This window comes from Bactrocera neohumeralis, chromosome 5, assembly GCF_024586455.1.
Source record: "Bactrocera neohumeralis isolate Rockhampton chromosome 5, APGP_CSIRO_Bneo_wtdbg2-racon-allhic-juicebox.fasta_v2, whole genome shotgun sequence".
Taxonomy (NCBI): domain Eukaryota; kingdom Metazoa; phylum Arthropoda; class Insecta; order Diptera; family Tephritidae; genus Bactrocera; species Bactrocera neohumeralis.
The window spans coordinates 44,483,543-44,501,887 of record NC_065922.1 but is presented as its reverse complement, the minus strand read 5'-3'; the positions used below and the strand labels follow the sequence as shown (position 1 = coordinate 44,501,887).

The 18,345-nt window shown below is 36.7% G+C and overlaps 3 protein-coding genes across 4 annotated transcripts; 1 reads left to right on the top strand and 2 right to left on the bottom strand.

Annotated features, from left to right (window-relative positions):
• Positions 1-7,991: 7,991 nt before the first annotated feature.
• On the top strand, positions 7,992-13,365 carry LOC126758987 (pro-resilin-like). Its single transcript, XM_050473504.1, has 3 exons — positions 7,992-8,341; positions 12,203-12,283; positions 12,349-13,365. Exons 1-3 carry the CDS (start codon positions 8,237-8,239, stop codon positions 12,469-12,471), a joined length of 309 nt encoding a protein of 102 aa, XP_050329461.1. The 5' UTR covers positions 7,992-8,236; the 3' UTR covers positions 12,472-13,365.
• Positions 13,366-13,637: 272 nt separating this feature from the next.
• On the bottom strand, positions 13,638-15,880 carry LOC126759285 (probable ATP-dependent DNA helicase HFM1). The gene is made up of 6 exons (XM_050474020.1): positions 15,876-15,880; positions 15,229-15,834; positions 15,010-15,154; positions 14,627-14,745; positions 13,854-14,046; positions 13,638-13,772 (listed from the first exon to the last, which is right to left on the bottom strand). The coding sequence occupies exons 1-6, from the start codon at positions 15,878-15,880 to the stop codon at positions 13,638-13,640; spliced, it is 1,203 nt and encodes a 400-aa protein (XP_050329977.1).
• A 462-nt stretch (positions 15,881-16,342) lies between these two features.
• LOC126758976 (geminin) lies at positions 16,343-17,998 on the bottom strand. 2 transcript variants are annotated; one of them, XM_050473481.1, is made up of 3 exons: positions 17,805-17,997; positions 17,416-17,531; positions 16,343-17,307 (listed from the first exon to the last, which is right to left on the bottom strand). In XM_050473481.1, the coding sequence occupies exons 1-3, from the start codon at positions 17,862-17,864 to the stop codon at positions 16,797-16,799; spliced, it is 687 nt and encodes a 228-aa protein (XP_050329438.1). In that variant the 5' UTR covers positions 17,865-17,997; the 3' UTR covers positions 16,343-16,796. The 2 variants fall into 2 exon arrangements, with proteins under 2 accessions (XP_050329438.1, XP_050329440.1); XM_050473483.1 differs by lacking the exon at positions 17,416-17,531 and having other exon boundaries at positions 17,805-17,998.
• Positions 17,999-18,345: the final 347 nt, after the last annotated feature.

Below are 18,345 nucleotides of genomic sequence, written 5' to 3'. Positions count from 1 at the left end.
CAAATAGACACTTATGGTATGGTTTTCTAATTTTTATTTTCTAATGGTTCAAACGTCGCTTCTGCCGTAAATTTATACTCAGCTCAAACAAGTATCTGTGGGCGCCTGCTCCATCTGTATCGAAAACCCAGTGAGCGTTTAATTCGTTAATCATTAATCAAGATAGAAAATGAAATTATCATAAGAACAAGGCCGAAAAATAACAAAGACACGGCTGCCGGAAAGACAAAGGAGCCGAGTACGTTTTACCGCCAACAGCGGTGTGAATCTTGTACATTTTCTGTATGGACCCATCACCTATGGTAGCATTTTAGCCTCAAGCGCTACGACTTACTTAATGCATAGTTTGGAAAATAGACTGAGGGTGAGGTTCCTAACGCTCAGAATCGTGAGTAATCTCATTCAATATGTTTCAGAGAAACGGAGCTAACGAAGCTATTTAATACTAAAAATTTCCCAAGGAATAGGTATACAAGTTGCATGAAGATAAGACAGAGGGAGATCTAACAGTTGTTTGTTTTTCCAAAAAATAGAAATGTTTTAGGGAGTCTCCTTCATTTAACGATATAAACGATGTAGCGGACATTCCATTGTCTAACCATTAACAAGTTCGCATAGCAATTACCCGTCTGATGGATTGCCGGCCAAGCTATTCAGATACGGCGGCGAAAAAGTGATAAATAGCACGCATCAGCTTCTTTGTAGAGTATGGTCAAATGAAAGCATGCCCGACGATTGGAATTTAAGTGTGCTCTGCCCAATCCACAAAAGGGAGACCCCAAAATATACGCCAACTTGCGGGGGATAAGCCTCCTCAACATCGCATATAAGGTTCTATTGAGCGTATTGTGTGCAAGATTAAAGCCCACCGTCAACTAACTGATTGGACCTTACCAGTGTGGCTTTAAACCTGAAAAATCAACAACTAGAGATATAAACCATGCCTTAAATCATGGAAAAGACCCATGAAAAAAGAATCGACACACACCATCTCTTCGTCGATTTCAAAGTTGCTTTTGACAGCACGAAACTCTTGCCAAAAGGTGCTACTTCGGACTGAGAAGTCAATTGAGAAGTAACGTCCTCTTTTGACGAACAAAGACCACACTCTATAAGTCACTCATTATCCCCGTCCGGTTATATGGTGCAGAGGCATGGACGATAACATATTCGACGCAGTACTCGCCGGGGGAAGCAGAGGAAGAGGAAGACCTCCACTCCGTTGGAAAGACCAAGTGGAGAAGGACCTGGCTACACTTAGAATCTCCAATTGGCGCCAAACCGCGAAAAGGAGGAACGAGTGAAGCGCTGTTGTAAACTCGGCTATAAGCGCATAAGCGCTGTCTACGCCAGTAAAGAAGAAGAAGAAGACGTAGAAGAAACTTTTTATATTAAAGGCATCAACCAACTCGGGAAGAATTATAGGTAAACCTTAAATCGTGGAATAGACAAATTTGAAATGTTTGATGGGTTAAATCAAACAAGCAGCGGATAAACTGCCAACAACACCAGCGACTATAAGAACACCAACAACTACACTGATAACAACAATAATATAAGTACCCGTTACGTGTAATCGAAGTAAATGGCAAATAAACAGTTGACATTTGGGAATCTCAAATTGGCCAGATATAATCGTATCGCATCGTATGGTGTCGCATCAATTGGCCGACCGGATCCAATAGCAATTATTTGCAGCATGAATAACATAGCATGCCCATTACACGCTAGTGTGTTTGTATGTGGTGGAGTGCAGACGAAGAAGCAGTGACACAACGATGAATCCATTCTTTTGGAGCGCCACGTGCCTGTCTCTTTCTAATTTAATGCTAAAACTGAAAAGTTCTTTTCACAAATTATGTGTGTATGTGTGCGAGTAATTCAGGTATGCCTTTGTTCTGCATATACTCGGGTGCATATGGTAATCAAGGTCAACAAGCATTGCAACAAGTAAGAAAGGAGTTGTGTTGAATTTAAACAAAATTCCATTCAGGGAAATATTTAGAACAAGGCACAGCATTGTTGAAAAGCGTATGCTCATGCGCACCACCGTGCAGATTTAATTTTATTCAAGGTGACTTTGAGCCGGATTCAGTGGTCTTTGCCTTTAGTGTAGACAGACGGCTTCACCTCTGATAACATAGCTTTAAAACATTTAGAACAGAAAAAACATTTTGTGCTAAATTTTCTTTATATCACAAATGAACGAGTTAAAAACTTAGTAAGTAACTACACGGTTTTAAAATATTATTATTCTAACATCAGTGAAGCGAGTAAATAGCATTCTATCAAAAGATACTACGATCTTTAAAGAAAATATGCCTAAAGAATATTAGAATTATGGAGCCATGTTTCGAAGTTCACGCAAGTGAGAAAAGGTTTCTAAGCGCCATTCAATTGGGTGTGGCCAGAAACAATTATTTTACATATGGCTCAAGCAACTCACGACTTCCGGTCTTAGACCAAGTATCCTCTGGGATCCGTTTGAAGGCAAGCGAAAGTGAGAAGGTGAATCATCCTTCCCCAGGGTTGTGCGCTGGGTTTGTGACTCGCCACGTAAAAAAGCATATCCAATGAAAATATCAACTTAGCCTCGATTAAGAGACTCCACCTTTTCATGACGACTACTGCAAACATATTAAAGATGACGATTTAAGGGCATGCACCAGGAATATCCGGTCCTTAATTGGAAAGTTGCTCTGCCAGCTGGTTGATGTCCTCGTAAGAGTGCGATTGACGGGACAAGGGCTGAAACGAATAAGTCTATGTGGCATTTACTGCAGTGGTCATTTAAAGGAGCGCAAATTCGGTGTGGGATTCGTGGTGGGAGAGAGACTCCATCACCGAGTCCTGGCATTCAATTCGGTGGATGAACTTCTGGCACAATCCGCATTAATTCCGCCACGGCGCAAGTGAAGGGCGATGTGACTTGGAGCGCACTTATCTGAGTAGAGCCTATATGACCTCTCTGTCCAAAGCAAATTTATTGATGAGACATAGCGAAGAAGCAAGAACACAATGGACCACTAGCCTCAGTATTATTTATTTCATTATAGGAGATCCTAGTGCAAGCACTTTATCCCAATAGACGATAATGGATCTATATTTATACCCTGGACATGATATAATAAGTTTTCTACGTTTGTCTGTATATACGCGAACTAGTTCCCCCAGTTTTGAGCTGTCAATCTGAAATTTTGTACACCCCTTTTCTCCCTAATAAACTTTTCAATTCTCGAAACCTCCACAGCATATAGCGGTCATATAAGCTATTCGATCAATATCAAGTCCTTACAGAGAAAACTTTTTAATTTGACAAAATGTCGCCGAGATCAGTTGCTCCCATTTCAGATATCAATAGTCGGTAATCATGAAGCGATAACGGTAGCCATTGACGGTTAAGTTCTCAAAGGCATCTTTTTTAAATAATATGGATCGATGATTCTATGGCCGACCACACTAAACCGTTGTTTCTTCTAGATGAAATGGCAGCACGTGAATCTTTTCGGGTTGCTCTTCGTCCCAAATTCGACAATTTTGCTTGTTTGCATACCCATTGAGCCAGAAATGGGTCTCATCACTGAACCAAAGGTGAAAAGGTCCGGTCTTCTTGGAACTTTTTAAGACCTCATAGAGCGGAGAAGGTCGAGCGGCTTCAGTTCTTGTACAAGTATTATTTTTTACGCTTTCAATTTAAGATCTCGACGTAAAATGCGCCAAGTTGTTTCATCCATAAGTCCGATTTGCTGCGAACGGCGTCGATTCGTCTCTCCACGGTCTTCGTGTACACTCTCAGCTACGGTTTCTATATATTTTTCACTGCGAGCTGGACGTGGTCTTTTCGGTCGAATATTATACAATAATGAACGCTGGGTCTCAAGATGGGCGATGGTGTTGCGAATGGTACTGTCAGTAGGCCGATTAAGTTGACCAAAAGTTGCGCAAAACAAATTCTTTACAGAATGTAAATTTTCCGTAATAAAGTTGAACAATTTGTAAACGTTGTTCCGGCGTGAGTCTCCTCATGATGAAATGCCAAAAAATACTGAACAAAAATAACATGACCGCTTGCAACGACTCACGCTTGATCTGCCAAAAAAAAGCTATTGAAAAAACTACTTGGATCACCCGTTATAAGAATTGCACCTGTAAAGGGTATTAAAGCTTCGGGGCAGCCAAAGTAGCGTTTTTTTTCTAATTAAAAAATCAAAATATCCAATTTTACATCACAAAATCAGTCAGAAAACCAATTTGGTCGGTATCATTCGAAGATACTGTTCACACTTCCATGCACAACTTCAAATCTATTAGGTGTACGGAAGCAACAAGAAATATTTATGATCCCCTTTATATGGTATAACATTTAGAAACTTGCGCTTGAAACTGTAAGAGCTGAGTTCAAGCACGAAAGGTGCTGAGAAAAGTTTTTACTAATAACTTTTGGCTCGTAATAATAATACTTAAAGGGAATTTCTTATTTGCAAAAACATAACGTTCATCTATCAGAGATTGCTAAGCAGTGAGGGCATCATTGTAAGCTTCGATAACATGTCAACCCTTTTTATGAGTAGATGGAAGATGTATGGTCAAACACCTTGCAGATTTATATAAAGAGCCCTGGTATTAAACAGTCATACCTCAATCACATCTGTTTTCAAGCAATATTAATAGTGATTCTACAATATATTAATAGTTAATAAATTGCATTTGTTACATGATCAGATTAGGAGATGTTACACTCCTTCTATGAAATTCTTAAACACCTTGCATTTACTAAAATAAATTATTACATTTTTACTTTATATATAAAAATTAAACAAAGTATATGTGTATGTATATATATTTTGTATACGAAGATGTTCCTATGAGGTTTGTTAATAAATCAAACGCAAACAACATTTCAAATACCTTCACACTGAAAAAAAGGTTGTTACTACAATAAAAAATGGTCAATGCTCATCAGCAAAAAATAAATAAATTTCCACACACTTACATTGCTATGTGCACATCTACAGACTGCATTAGGTTATGCCTGCATTGAAAAGCTAATTTAACATTCTATTGATTAACATATTAATATATTCATAGTCATATGAATCAAGAATCGCAGTCAAATGCGCTATGACCAGTAAGCGCGCCAGCTTCGGCGGCGGTGAGCGTGGTGAGGATATTATTTCGAGTGCAAATTGTTGGAGTATTGAAGATGTGCGCGTAGGTACAGTAATGTTCATATTCATAGCAGTGCGAACTGAAATGTGCTTAATAAACCGATCTGAAAATTTTTTTCTGAGATTTTTGTTCAGCTTGTATGGCCACTATATGCTATTGTGGTTCGATAACAGTGGTTCCGGTAAATGAGCAACTTCTTGGAAGTAAAAGGTCGTTTGAAAAGTTACAGATCGATATCTCAAAAACTTGGGGACTAGCTCGCGCATAAACCTGGCAAAATTGACTCATGATCATGCTGATATACAATGGGTTGTCAAAAAAGTCTTGCGGTATTTTTATTGAATTTTTTTTATATTGAAATTGAAATGAATTTTTGATGACTCATGCCCAGCTCTTGACCGATGCTACGGCTGCTACTACTATGCCGGTCTCTTTCGACCAATTCAGCGATTTTATCGCAATTTTCGACGACATGCCTTCCGGAGCGTGGCGCATCTTCGATCACCTCTACACCAGAACGAAAACGTTGAAACCATCGTTGTGCGGTGGAAATGGAAACTGTATCGGGTCCATAAACTGCACAAATTTTATTGGCGGCTTGAGATGCATTTTTGCCTTTATCGTAGTAGTACTGTAAAATATGCCGTATTTTCTCTTTATTTTGCTCCATGTTTGCGAGGCTATAACTCACGAACGACTTAAAAGAACCGACAATCAATCAAACACGCGTTAGCGCGTGAAATGAGCTTTCCAAAAACGTCCCGAAAGCATGACCCGATGCGACGAATAAAACTAGAACTACGCGCTTTCAGCGCCAACTAGCGAAAATACCGCAAGACTTTTTTGACAACCTATTATGTATATTTTATAGATTCTCTGATGTTCTTTTGGGTGATACAAACATCGTGGCAAACTTAGCCTGTCCAAATCAATAAGCCGACCGAAAATTCATTGAATTAGGTTGAATGCAACCAAATATTAGCTCTCAGAATGGAAGGGCGAGTTAAATACACATATGTTATGAACTTAAAATGAAGATTGAAATGCTGTCAGCCATTAGATCTAATACTCAAAACTACCGTAATGTGTTTCATTATAACAGGGCAAATGAAAAGTTCTCGGCTCGACTTTTTCCATACCATTTTTGTAGTATGATTTGTCCTTTGCTTCAAAATAGACCTCAGTTTTGGCGATCACCTCTTCATTCGACGAAAATTTCTTTCCAGCGTGCATTCTGTTAAGGTCTGAGAACAGAAAATAGTCGTCTATAGAATACGATGGATGCCGAAGAAATTCGAAGCCAAATTCGTGGATTTTTGCCATCGTTTTAACTGACATGTGACACCATGCATTGTTTTGGTGAAACATCACTTTCTTTTTTTTTTCAAATGCATCCATTTTTCGGCGATTTCGTTCTACAAGCGATCCAAAAACGCTTTGTAACAGCCGCTATTTATGATCCTTCCTTTTTCAAGGTAGTCAATAAATGTTATTCCATGCGCATCACAAAATACAGACGCCATGACCTTGCCAGCCGGCTGTTGCGTTTCTCCACGCTTTGGAGCGGGTTCATCATGTGCAGTCCACTCGGATAACTGCCGATACGAATTCGAAGTGAAATAATGGAGCCATGTTTCATCCATTGTCACATATCGACGCAAAAACTCGGGTTTCTTATACTTTAACATCTTCAAAAACTGCTCCGAGTCATCAATTCATCGTTGTTTTTGGTCAAAAGAGCGCGAGCTCTCTTTCCTACTTCGCACAGAGCTTTCTCATATCTAAATATTCGTGATACTCGTATCTTTAGAGTGCCTGCTATCTCGAACAACTCCACTTTACGGTCATCGAAAATTATTTTGTAGACTATTTTGATGCTTTGACGGTAATAACCTCTTTTGGGCGTTCACCACGTCTAAACTTAGCATACCAATCATTGATGCTTGAATTTCCTGAGGCAGTATCCGGAAACTCGTCATCAAGCCAAGTTTTTGCATCAACTGAAGTTTTTCCCTTCAGAAAGCAATATCTTCCTCATTCCAAAAAGAGCAATACTATTTTTGTAAACATAACTGTTTTTTGGTCTTTGCCGGCATCTATGCAGCGGAATGGAAGTCACAACAAATTAAAACAACAACAATTTAGCTGCTGGACACTTCAAGAACTGAAGCCAAAAGAGCCCATCGTAGCTAAGGCACATATGAAAATATATATGCTTAGATATGTACATATTCGTTAGAGGTTGGTGTTAGGGGAATACTTCTGCAACACCAATGCCACCAACAACACGCTAGAGCGGTGCCATGCAACAGACCAACTCAGTCGAAATGTTGAGATGTAACGGAGAAGAGCCACCACACTGAATTTCGCAGATCGGGTGCAATATACACGCAAGTCCGTTATACTCGTACGAACATATAGACATATAGATATGTTCATATGTATGCAGGTATGTATGTTTGCATTGCTCTTTGTGCATGCAACTGAGCAGTTTGGGCCATTGTTATAGATGTGGCTTAGCGTTAGTACCTACAGCGGTACATACATACATACAAGCATACAATGCAATAACAACAACAACACCAAACAACAGTAACAACACTTATAAAAAATCAAACAGCAGATATTCGTAACGAAGAGACGAGAGCATCATCACCGGCTTTTGGTGACTGCCGCAGCCACCGCCACCGCCACCACCGCAACTGCCGCAGCAACTGTTGCTGTAGCTTCTCCTCAACACCTTTGACCTATACGATGTGCCGCACATTTGCCGCCAACTTCTCATATAAAAGACAAATGCAACGGCTCCAAGTGTCAGTACGAATTAAAAGCGTCTCGAGTACGAATACGGTTGTGCACTAAAATTTGTGAACGAACGAACGTAGGGCAACTCGTGAAATACACTCGTAATACACCAACACTCTTAACACACTTGCTTAGAGGCGAAATTAGTGATCGCGAAAGGTGTGCGAGCAGCGACGAAGGATTCAACGATTCGGTGGAGTCAAGAAGAGAGTAAAAGAAATTGCGCAACGGTCGCTTAAAGGATACTAGCAAAGGAGTAATAATGGAGATTTTGTCCGTCAGAGTGTCGTTTGTCGCGTTGGTTGTGCTCGTTGCTTGTGTGCTGTTGGTGCAAGCACGACCACAGGCGCCAGAGCAACCAGAGCCGGTAAATTCTAAAACTCCCTGCTTTTTCTATTTTTGGTTCTAAAGAGTAGGCAGTTCTGCTTGTGAGTAGTTCATGAACTAAATGTTAACGCGAAATGAAAAATCGTTAAGTTACACTAAAACTCAAGTGGAAGTCTGTAAAATGAAAAAAAGGAAAACAATTATTTTTGAAAGCGCAATCGCAAAGTGAATTATTTCTTTTCTCATTCACATTGTTTTGCGCAATCGCTGCGAAGTGTGAGCGCCGGCTAATTTGGAAAAATTACCCTGTCAACACTGATAAAAATGCAATCAAAGTAAATTGCTGTAGAACTGGCAGCGTTGCGCTTAATTACCAGCGCATAGGCACGGTGGAAGAGTTTGTCTAGGAGCCTACTATATACTATTTTACTATATACATATGTATAAGTAGTATATACATATATTGGTATGTAAATACTGAAGTTCGTTCTAGCTAGAAGACCCAACGATAATTTTTTTTAATAAAATAAATCTTGAGATAAATTTATATAGAACAGGAGATATCAAAAATTGTATCAGTTTTGATAAATATTTTTGTAATTTTTAAACGGCTTAGAAAGCATTTGGCGTTGGAAGCATCGGTAAACATAAACAGATTTCCAAATTTTTTAAATTTTTCAGAAACCTTCAAAAAACGCTACCTTTTTACTAATTTTCCTGGAAGTAAGAAAAATCCAACTTTTTATATCAACATTGTGATAAGGATAAAAAATAATTAAAGTATAGTTTCAATTAAATTCTTTTATTTTATAATTCCTAGAATCTGATTTAAAAATAATTTTCAAATTTCGAATTCCAAATACCGGATTGAAAAAAAATTTAGTCTCAATTTTATATTTAAAAATAAAAAAAAATAATAATTTTATTTTTTGGCGTTTGTGTATTTCTTTTATCATTTATTAAAGCCATCATATTCAAAGCTCTAGAGCAGTGATCGACAAACATACTCATTAAAACAATTTCTACTTCATAAATGTTTAATTCTGATTTTGGGATTAAAAATTTAATTACCAACATTTTGACATATTTCAAAAATTTCCTTTTTCTAATTTTTCTGGGAGTAGGGAAAAAGTAATCCAATTTTTTACATCAAAATTGTGATAAGAGTAGATTAAAACAATAATTAAATTATAGTTACAATTAATTTTTTTTTTTTTATTTTTTATCCCGAGCATGTGCATTAAAAATAATTTTCAAATTTCTAATCCCAAAATGAAAAAAATTTTAGTCCCAAGTTTATAGTTAAAAATAAAAGAAATTAATTGATATTTTTTCGATTTTGGGTTTAAAAATTCAATTTCGCACATTTTTGATTAAACATTACTTTTGCATGTCAAAAATTGGCATATAAATATTGTAATGGTTTCATCTGAACAATCTGTTCGGAGAAAGTAGCGCAACCTTCGGCAATATTCCTTTCTACATTTAGTGAAGATATCTTGTCAATTAAAAACAGTTTTCCATACAAGAACTTGAGCGTGATCGGTCAGTTTGCTTGGCAGCTGTATGCTATAGTTGTCCGATTTGAACAATGTCCTCGGAAATCATAGCGCTGCCGATGCCAAATTTAGATGTATCATCAAAAAAAAAGTTTTCCATACAGGGATTTGAATTTGATCTATCAGATTGCGTGTCAGTTGTATTCTATAGTGGTCCAATATTAGCTTTAAATATGCTACAAAATAAATTTCAGCAACTTTCGCAAACTTTGTTGTCGACTAGACTATTTTTTTCTCTTGTTTCTAATGGGACAGAAGTACTTCAGAAACAATCGAGCGACATATAATTCCCAAACGAAACGATACGAAATTCTCCAAATGGAAAAATATTAATTTCCAAACGCATTATAATACAGCTACTTAAGGAGATTCTAATTGGAATGTATAAAAGCTGTACAATTGAAATATAAATCAAGTTTAGCAAACAATTTTTATAATGGATTTTTGAATAAATAATATTTTTGCACAGTTTTGTTTATTTAACCAACAAATCACAGATCGAATAATTGTGTAGTACCCGATTGTTGCCTGTGTTTTATCTGGTAGATAACCGGTACCGGGCGGGATTTTTATGTGACAACAAGAACAACAAAATAGTTTGAATTAATTGTTGAATCTAATTATCAAAAATTATCCAACATTTGAGACTGGAATATTGAGGTTGAAATTCAATGCAGGTGCCATGTATGTATGTATGTAGGTAAACTACAAGCTTCTGCTATAATTTATGATGTGGTCAGCATTTCTTATAAATTATAGTCAGCTAATAATATAAAGAAATTACAGCGATTTAGCAGTGAGTGACTGACAGTGAATGGGTTTGAATAAACAGATGAAATCAAATGACAACCTCCAAGCCGATGCTGATTATCTTCTGTTTAAAATTGTTGTTTACAGTAGAAAAAGTGTAAGCCAAAATTACAAAATTAGAGTCGTGAGCTTAAACTGAAGAAATTATCCAATGTTAAATGAAAAAAGGTTATTTCAACTTTTTTCTTAAATTTTCACTTTTTCTCGCAATATTATTAATATGGGCACCTGAGTTAGTTAAGTACGTGACTACTATGTAGATCGTCGTTTGTTCAAATCCCAGCTGAAACCATAAGTTTTAGAAAAATGTTGGAAAAATAGAGATTTTAATTTATTTCACAAACGAAGAAACCTTTAGTCAGCGCCCTTAAGCTCGTAGAACCATCAATTTCAAGGCAAGCAGTAATATGCATGTGAATTTATTTTATATTATTTTGATCTAAATCTTTTATAATAGTTGCTGTTGTTGTATTTTTGCTTCACAAGCGCTGATGAGCACTACCTTGGATCTCACACCATCAGATGAGCTTGCAGGTATAAAAATAAAACACGACTCTAATCCGGAATAGTTTTAAATAAACTTGTCGATAAATGAGAAGCATGTTCAGAAATTTGCTGGCTTGTTGTAGTTGTTGTAACGGGTACCTAATCCCCGTTAGGATGGTAAGGATTAGATAAGTTGTCGTCGACATCGTCCGAAGGTAGGCTTAGGAAACGTGAAGTTTCGACGTGGTCGGATCAAAAGGAGAGGGGTGTCTGATGAGAAGGGTTAGTGAGGCATTGCACGCTGGACATATATTAAATATATCGGGGTCTATTCTGGATAAGTGGGAGTTTAACCGGCTGCAGTATCCAGAACGGAGCTGCGCAAGAGTCAGTCTCGCTTCTCGCGGCAACTCAAGCTCTTCGTCTGCAATGGGTGGTGGTTTGACGCCAAGTACGTCATTCACTGAAATAGAGTCGGTGAAGGTGTTGTTGGCGAAAGCATCACAGCAGGAACAGCCTTACGCGTTTACCTTTGAACACATGCCACCGATTCCATTGCCCGACGGCAATAATGTGCAATCATCAGCGTACGAAGTGATAGAAATTTTCTAACCCTCTTGTTTAATTCTTCTCAATTTTGAGTCTTTACCTCGAAATAGTACGGATGATCGACGTAGTTCATGGTCCACCTCTTCAGTCCTGGAGGGAGCGTAGTTTCTTCGATGTCCTCAAGTAGCGTTGTGTGATTGACTGTGTCAAAGGCTTTTGATAAGTCCAACGCTACGAGGATCGTTCTCTCGCAGAGTGGATTCTGGTTAAGGCCACGAACTATCTTACGACGCTAAGTGCTGTGGTGGCACTGTACACTTTTCGAATGCGATGCTGAAGGTTTGCTAGGCTCAGCTCTTGTGTGAAGGTCGAGAGTAGCAAGGCCTCAAGTGTCATCACTACTAGGAATCTAAACCTCTTCTTATATATTATTTTTTGTTTTAATAAACTATGCAAAAATAAAATAATTTATGTCTTGTAAATTTATCTGCTTATAGTATGAATACCAATATGAGGTTAAGGATGCCGAAAAAGAACTGTTCTTTAACAAAAACGAAGCAGGCGATGCTGCTGGAAAGGTAAGCAACAACAATAGTTGAACTATTGAAATACAATTAGGAAATTTAATGCTAAAACTTCACAGGTGTCTGGTCAATACTCTGTGTGGCTGCCCGATGGCCGGCTTATGACCGTTGCCTACACAGTGGAGGGGGAGAATGGCTTTGTGCCTAAAGTGACGTTCGATACAACAAACCCATTGGGTTAGAAAGCGGCTGAAACAAGATATAAAAATACGCAACAACAAGAAAACGCATATCAAGGAGTACAATCAATCAAACAATCAAATGGAAAATGTGGAAAATGTTAAAAGGCATGGTGATGGTATAAATACAACAACAATAAAATCAATTAGAATTTTTTTAGGAGAAAACGAAAAATAAATAAATATTTAGTTAATTATTAGCTAAGTGGTAATATGCAGAAAATAGCGAAATATTGCATATTAAGAAAGCAACAACACACACACATACATACACATAAATATGTATGTATGTCCAGGGCGACAAACGCAAACAGACATAGGTACGCAAAGGCATAAATACATGTATGTATGGCTAAACACTTATGGAGGACTTAAGCATTAACATTGAATTAAAAGGCTTGTGTGCAGCAACAACAATAAGAAGAAAACTACAACTTCTTCGCCATTAAAATGAAATTAACTTTTAAATGCGAGCATTGTAAATAAAATTTTAAATATACATACATACATATGTATTTTTCGCACTTATCGACGTGCACACATATGTATGCATATCTTTTCTCATTCTGTCAATTTCTACACTTTAGTTACATGATGTCTTCAACTATATTTTATAACTTTTTTACATATGTTAAATATTATACTACGATTTTGATATTGTTAATTTTATATAATACTACATATACATACATATATATATTTGTATTAAATGTACATCATCTTCTTCGCTTTATGCGCGGAAAGCGTTCACTATGTACCTTTTGACAATACAAATCAAAAAATAGCAATAATTGCAAACATGCAAATCGATATTTGTTACCGTTACACATAAGAATGAATGGAAAATGGCTCAATTATAAAGTAATAAAGGATTTCAAATTAAAAGAGACCACTAAACTTGTGACTTTATATTTTTACAAAGAAATTTGATGGTTTAAGGTAAGATAGAAGGCCATAAGGTGTACCAAGAGCTTATATTTGGGTATTTTTAGTCAATATTAACTTGGTCACATCAAAGAAATTACTTGACTATGAAAAATAAATTTAGTTCACTTTTCAATATAAATATAAAAGCAATTAGTACTTAAAAATATTCTTCAGAAAATATTCACTCCAAATATGGTACTCTATATGTATAAAAATGCTTTATAAATAATGTAATAACAATCTCAACTCACCACATTCCTCATATGCGTCAAAATGACAGCGACACCTTTGGTATCGTATTGTGGTCGTCCAGCGCGTCCAATCATTTGTAACAAAGTACTCTCTGGATATTCCGTCATATTACCAAGGTGATAATACTAATGATTTACAATTGTTTACAAATTACTATGGACACACAAACAATGTACATATAAGCGCAAAGCCATTTAGAAAATTACCTCAGTTGACTTGATGACCACAAGGCGTGCGGGCAAATTGACACCCATTGCCAAAGTGTTGGTGCAGAGCAAAACCATTAAGTTACCCTGACGGAAGCTCTCCTCAACTTTGTTACGATCACTAAAACTCATGCCGGCATGATGGTAAGCGATGCCATGTGCAATCAATTTGTGCAGTTTATTGTCGTGCAAGCTAAAAGTCGAAAAGACAGAAAACAAAAGAAAAGTGTAAAAAACAATTACACTACAAGTGTTTGTTTATGTAGTACACACACACACACACACACACATTCTGGCTATTAGACACTTTACTCAATCTTTTTTTAATAAAACACGTTGGAGCTATAATACACAGGGTTAACAATTTCATTTCTTTAACACAAAAGGGTATAACATGATCTTTATTTTGATTTGGATCGGTCGGTTTGTACGGCAGTTATGTATGAATATGCTATAGTAGTTTGTTTCAAAAAATATATGTATTTGAATATTGTGGCTTTGTCTTGGACAATAAACTATGTGTGAACTATCGTGAAGAAACGTTTTCCACATAAGAACTTGATTTTGGCTGGTCAGATTATTTTGCATTTATATAAGTATATGATATAATAGCCCAATATCGCGCGATTCCGACAAATGAGATTCTTGGCGAACTTATTATATGTATTTACATACATATACATATATTGTTCGGGGTATAAAACACTGACTTGGGGTTTTTTTAAATGTCTTTAACTAAATTCCAAAGTATTGTGAAATATGCAAATACTTACACTTGGGCGAGTTGTGTAAGGTTTGTCTTCTGTTGGTCACTGAGTGCGAAATATGAGGTAATATTTTTCTCTAAAACGGTTGCCGCCATTTCAGCAGATTTTCGACTATTGCAAAAAATCTGAAATAGTAAAATTAATAAATAAAATCACTTGAAGACACACAGTTTTTCTAAAACTTAGTAGAGCTAGTTAATGTAAGTATACAATGCATATACATATACCATACATTTTGGAAAATCTAATAACACAAAATTACTATTCAATAAAAAACATAATGAGGAATATTTCAGTTTACATAAAATACATAATATATACAAACTTAATTTGTCAGCGTATCTAGCAAAATATAAGTATTAAAAACAAACGAATATTAATTCACTTACCAAAGTAGCTTTACATTCGGAATATTTGCGCAATATGTCCATTAACTTATAATTGAGACTCATATCAAATTTAAAACCACGTAAACTCCAATTAAAGCCCAGCACATGCTTCTCCAATGGCACAGGGCGATCGACATCTGAGTAACTGTGTTAGATCGTTAGTATAGCATTAATAATTAAAAATGTAATATTTCATATTGTAAAAATCAAATTCCTTACACCAACTCGGCGACATTTTCTTGTTTAATCTTGTTACCGCTGCCTTTACAGTTTCTGTTGTCAACAATACCCGCAATCCAGCATGTTATATCATGTGCATTTGGTATAGTGGCCGAAGCAACAACAAAACGCAACGGTTTATTCAAAACATCACGTGCAATAGTATGCATACGTGAAACTATAGCCTCTAACACTGGGCCACGCACATCTTCGTTTAACAAATGCACTTCGTCTATGAGAAAAAGTTGTATAGAGCCGATAACATCACGACAATCACGCCAATGACGTGTTAACGAATCCCATTTCTCTGGTGTAGTGATTATCACTTGAGCACTACGTAAACGTGCCAGTTCATCCAAATCACTATCGCCTGTTATGAGTACACAGTCTATGTCTAGCTTTTCGAAGCGCGACTTCCAATCATTAAATCGTTCAGCACAAAGTGCCTTAATTGGTGCCACATACACCGCTTTGACTGGTATTACTCTAGTGGAATGCTCCTGAGCATTGTTGGTGTCATGTGGATGATCGAGTAACATACGCACGATGGCTAACTCAAAGGCTACAGTCTTACCAGAACCAGTGGGTGCGCTAAGTACCACCGACCTGTTGGTGTGTAGCAACAAATTTAGAAGAGACGATTGTACTGCATTGAAACTTTTGTAATGCTCGAATATTCGACCAAATGGCGATGCTGTGTGAAAGATATATTAAGTAAACCGTTGTTTAAATAAAAATGTGTGCAATTTTATTGAAAAGGATACGAATATCGGCGGAATTTTTTATTTCCATCCTTATTAACTGGTGGCACACAAAGAAATGAGCGGAAACGTCAAAAAAGTAGCGGTAAACTAAGTACGGAAATTTAATGAAGGATTTGGCAGCACTGTTAACGATTTTCTTTGCTTGTGGAAATGGGCTGAAGCATAGGGAGCAGATGGTGAAAATGAAACGAATATTTTGCACAACAATGCTGGCAAAATCAGTTAGTCTACCTAAGGGCGAATATCAAATAAGAAATACTTATACACACCTATATACATACATAGTACATATGCTTATCGTTTCGTATTGCTATTTGTCATAAGTGGGTAAACGGAATTAAACATCACAATTTAGCAACAATTAATAAATTTATTATAAATTTTCAAGTACTACATAAGCATTCGAACGCAATTATTAATCCTAAAAGGAAATAGATGTAAATAATGCATTTTCATTTCAAATCCGTAACTAACACCGGGCAAACATAAAAATCAATTATTTAAACAGTTGAACGTTTGGGTTTTAATTACAAATAAAAAAAGTTGTAATAAATGTGAGGATTAATAAGTATTTTGTACCGCACTGGAGCACCGATACTGGGCAGCGGCATCCCGTCGTTTTGCTTTGGTGCGTACTTGTCGGGTAAAATTATTAATACAAAAATGTTTAAATAAACTAACGTATTTAAGGTAATATAGCTATATAGTAATAAACTTGTAAATTAGTACGTTGAGCGAGACGACTCCAATTGAGCTAATAAAGTAAAGCTAAACATTCAGCCTTCTCCTGTAGATTGTACTTGTTTAAGGTGTGCGAGAGTGCTCCAATCTTTCATGCTCTGCACTGGGTAATGGTGCTTCGGCACTCGATTTGGACGTATTGCTGTTGTCATCATCAGCCAGTATATTGCCAGCAGTTCCTCCATGTTCTTCACCGCCTACAACACCACCGTCACTTTCAATTTCACGTTCAGCTTCATTTTCGTTTAACATCTCCGTCAATACTTCGACTAAATTACGCGCCTCCTCCAACATTTGACGAGATGTGTCCAATTCTGCCTCTAATCCCTCAATTCGTTCATGCAAATGTTGATTTTCTTTCAGCGTCTCTTCTAAAGCTTCACGCCGTTTCTCTGCTAAATGTTCCCAATATAGCTCACCGGGGTTCTCTTCACTAGTAAGGTCTTCACCTGTTATTGTAGTTTTTTCTGCACCCCTGACATTTTTTTGTGGGCTAGTCTGAGTTTCCGAAGCACGCGTCTCAACCTTTTTGCGTTTTGGTAAATCTGTGGAAGCCAAAGAGGCCTCAGTAGCGCTGTGAATGTAATAAATTAGTATCTACAATTACATTCTTTATAAAAACACTAATTATGTCTAATATACCACTACGATTTGGAATTAGTAGAAGAAACACGCAACTTACGCTTTGAGGCGGCTCAGTTTGTCAATTTGTGGACGCCCAGCCAAGTTTTCTTTGTCACTGGCGATTCCACCTGGCTGCAGCACCTTAAAGGTCTTGCGCTGATTCTTTAAATTCTCCTAGTCAACATCAAAAACAAGCGGATGAAGTGTAATGCAGTTAGCGATGTTTATGTACATATATATAGGTCCCATGCCATAAAAACAAAATGCACCAAACAAATGTAAATAAAAAAAGACATATTAGTATAAATGAAAAAGTGTGGTGGAAAGTCAAATGGCTGTGAAATGAACACGAAACATTATGAAAATTCAGTAATGCGTTAGTAGGCCTTTCAATTAATCGGCGTGGCTTCGCTTTATGTACATTTTAAGTATTTAGAAGTTACTTACCTGTTGTTCGGCTGCGGATTCAATTTGAATGAAGATCTTTTTCGTGGAGACATTAGACATTTTATCGATTGGTAATTAATACAATTTAAACAAATTTATTTGAACGCGCGTAAAAGACGCCGTTGTGTTGCTTTAAAATGAAATTGTTTTTAAAATATGGTGGTTGAACGAAATTCCTCTACTGCTCTTCTGTTGCAAATGTCAAATAAAAGCGCCAAATAAGTAGACAACAGAAGTTAGTTGTACTTCCTTTCAAGGTTGCATTATAAAGTTTTGAAAAAAGTCATTGGGATATATGGAGCTTGTACTTTTGAGAATAATTATTCAATGCTGTTTATAGAAAGAGTAATGATTCCAAAACCAATTAATTTGAAGCTTCTTATAGTGAAGAAAATTATTAAAACACATGGTCCAAAGTAAGATAAAAAATTCGGTTAACCTTGCACAAGTTAACATCAAAAACGCTGTTATTTTGGATATTGTTGCGCTAAATTTAATTTTAATTCTTACTTCATAAACTAATATTGATATTGGGATCAGC

Coding starts and splice junctions, on each gene's coding strand:
- LOC126758987 (XM_050473504.1), top strand. CDS start 8,237: ATGGAGATTTTGTCCGTCAGAGTGTCGTTTGTCGCGTTGGTTGTGCTC. Junction 8,342..12,202: donor CGCCAGAGCAACCAGAGCCG/GTAAATTCTAAA, acceptor ATCTGCTTATAG/TATGAATACCAATATGAGGT. Junction 12,284..12,348: donor CAGGCGATGCTGCTGGAAAG/GTAAGCAACAAC, acceptor AAAACTTCACAG/GTGTCTGGTCAATACTCTGT.
- LOC126759285 (XM_050474020.1), bottom strand. Junction 15,155..15,228: donor GAAAATGTCGCCGAGTTGGT/GTAAGGAATTTG, acceptor GATCTAACACAG/TTACTCAGATGTCGATCGCC. Junction 14,746..15,009: donor CCGAATGTAAAGCTACTTTG/GTAAGTGAATTA, acceptor TTACTATTTCAG/ATTTTTTGCAATAGTCGAAA.
- LOC126758976 (XM_050473481.1), bottom strand. CDS start 17,864: ATGTCTAATGTCTCCACGAAAAAGATCTTCATTCAAATTGAATCCGCA. Junction 17,532..17,804: donor AATCCGCAGCCGAACAACAG/GTAAGTAACTTC, acceptor GATGTTGACTAG/GAGAATTTAAAGAATCAGCG. Junction 17,308..17,415: donor AAACTGAGCCGCCTCAAAGC/GTAAGTTGCGTG, acceptor TTACATTCACAG/CGCTACTGAGGCCTCTTTGG.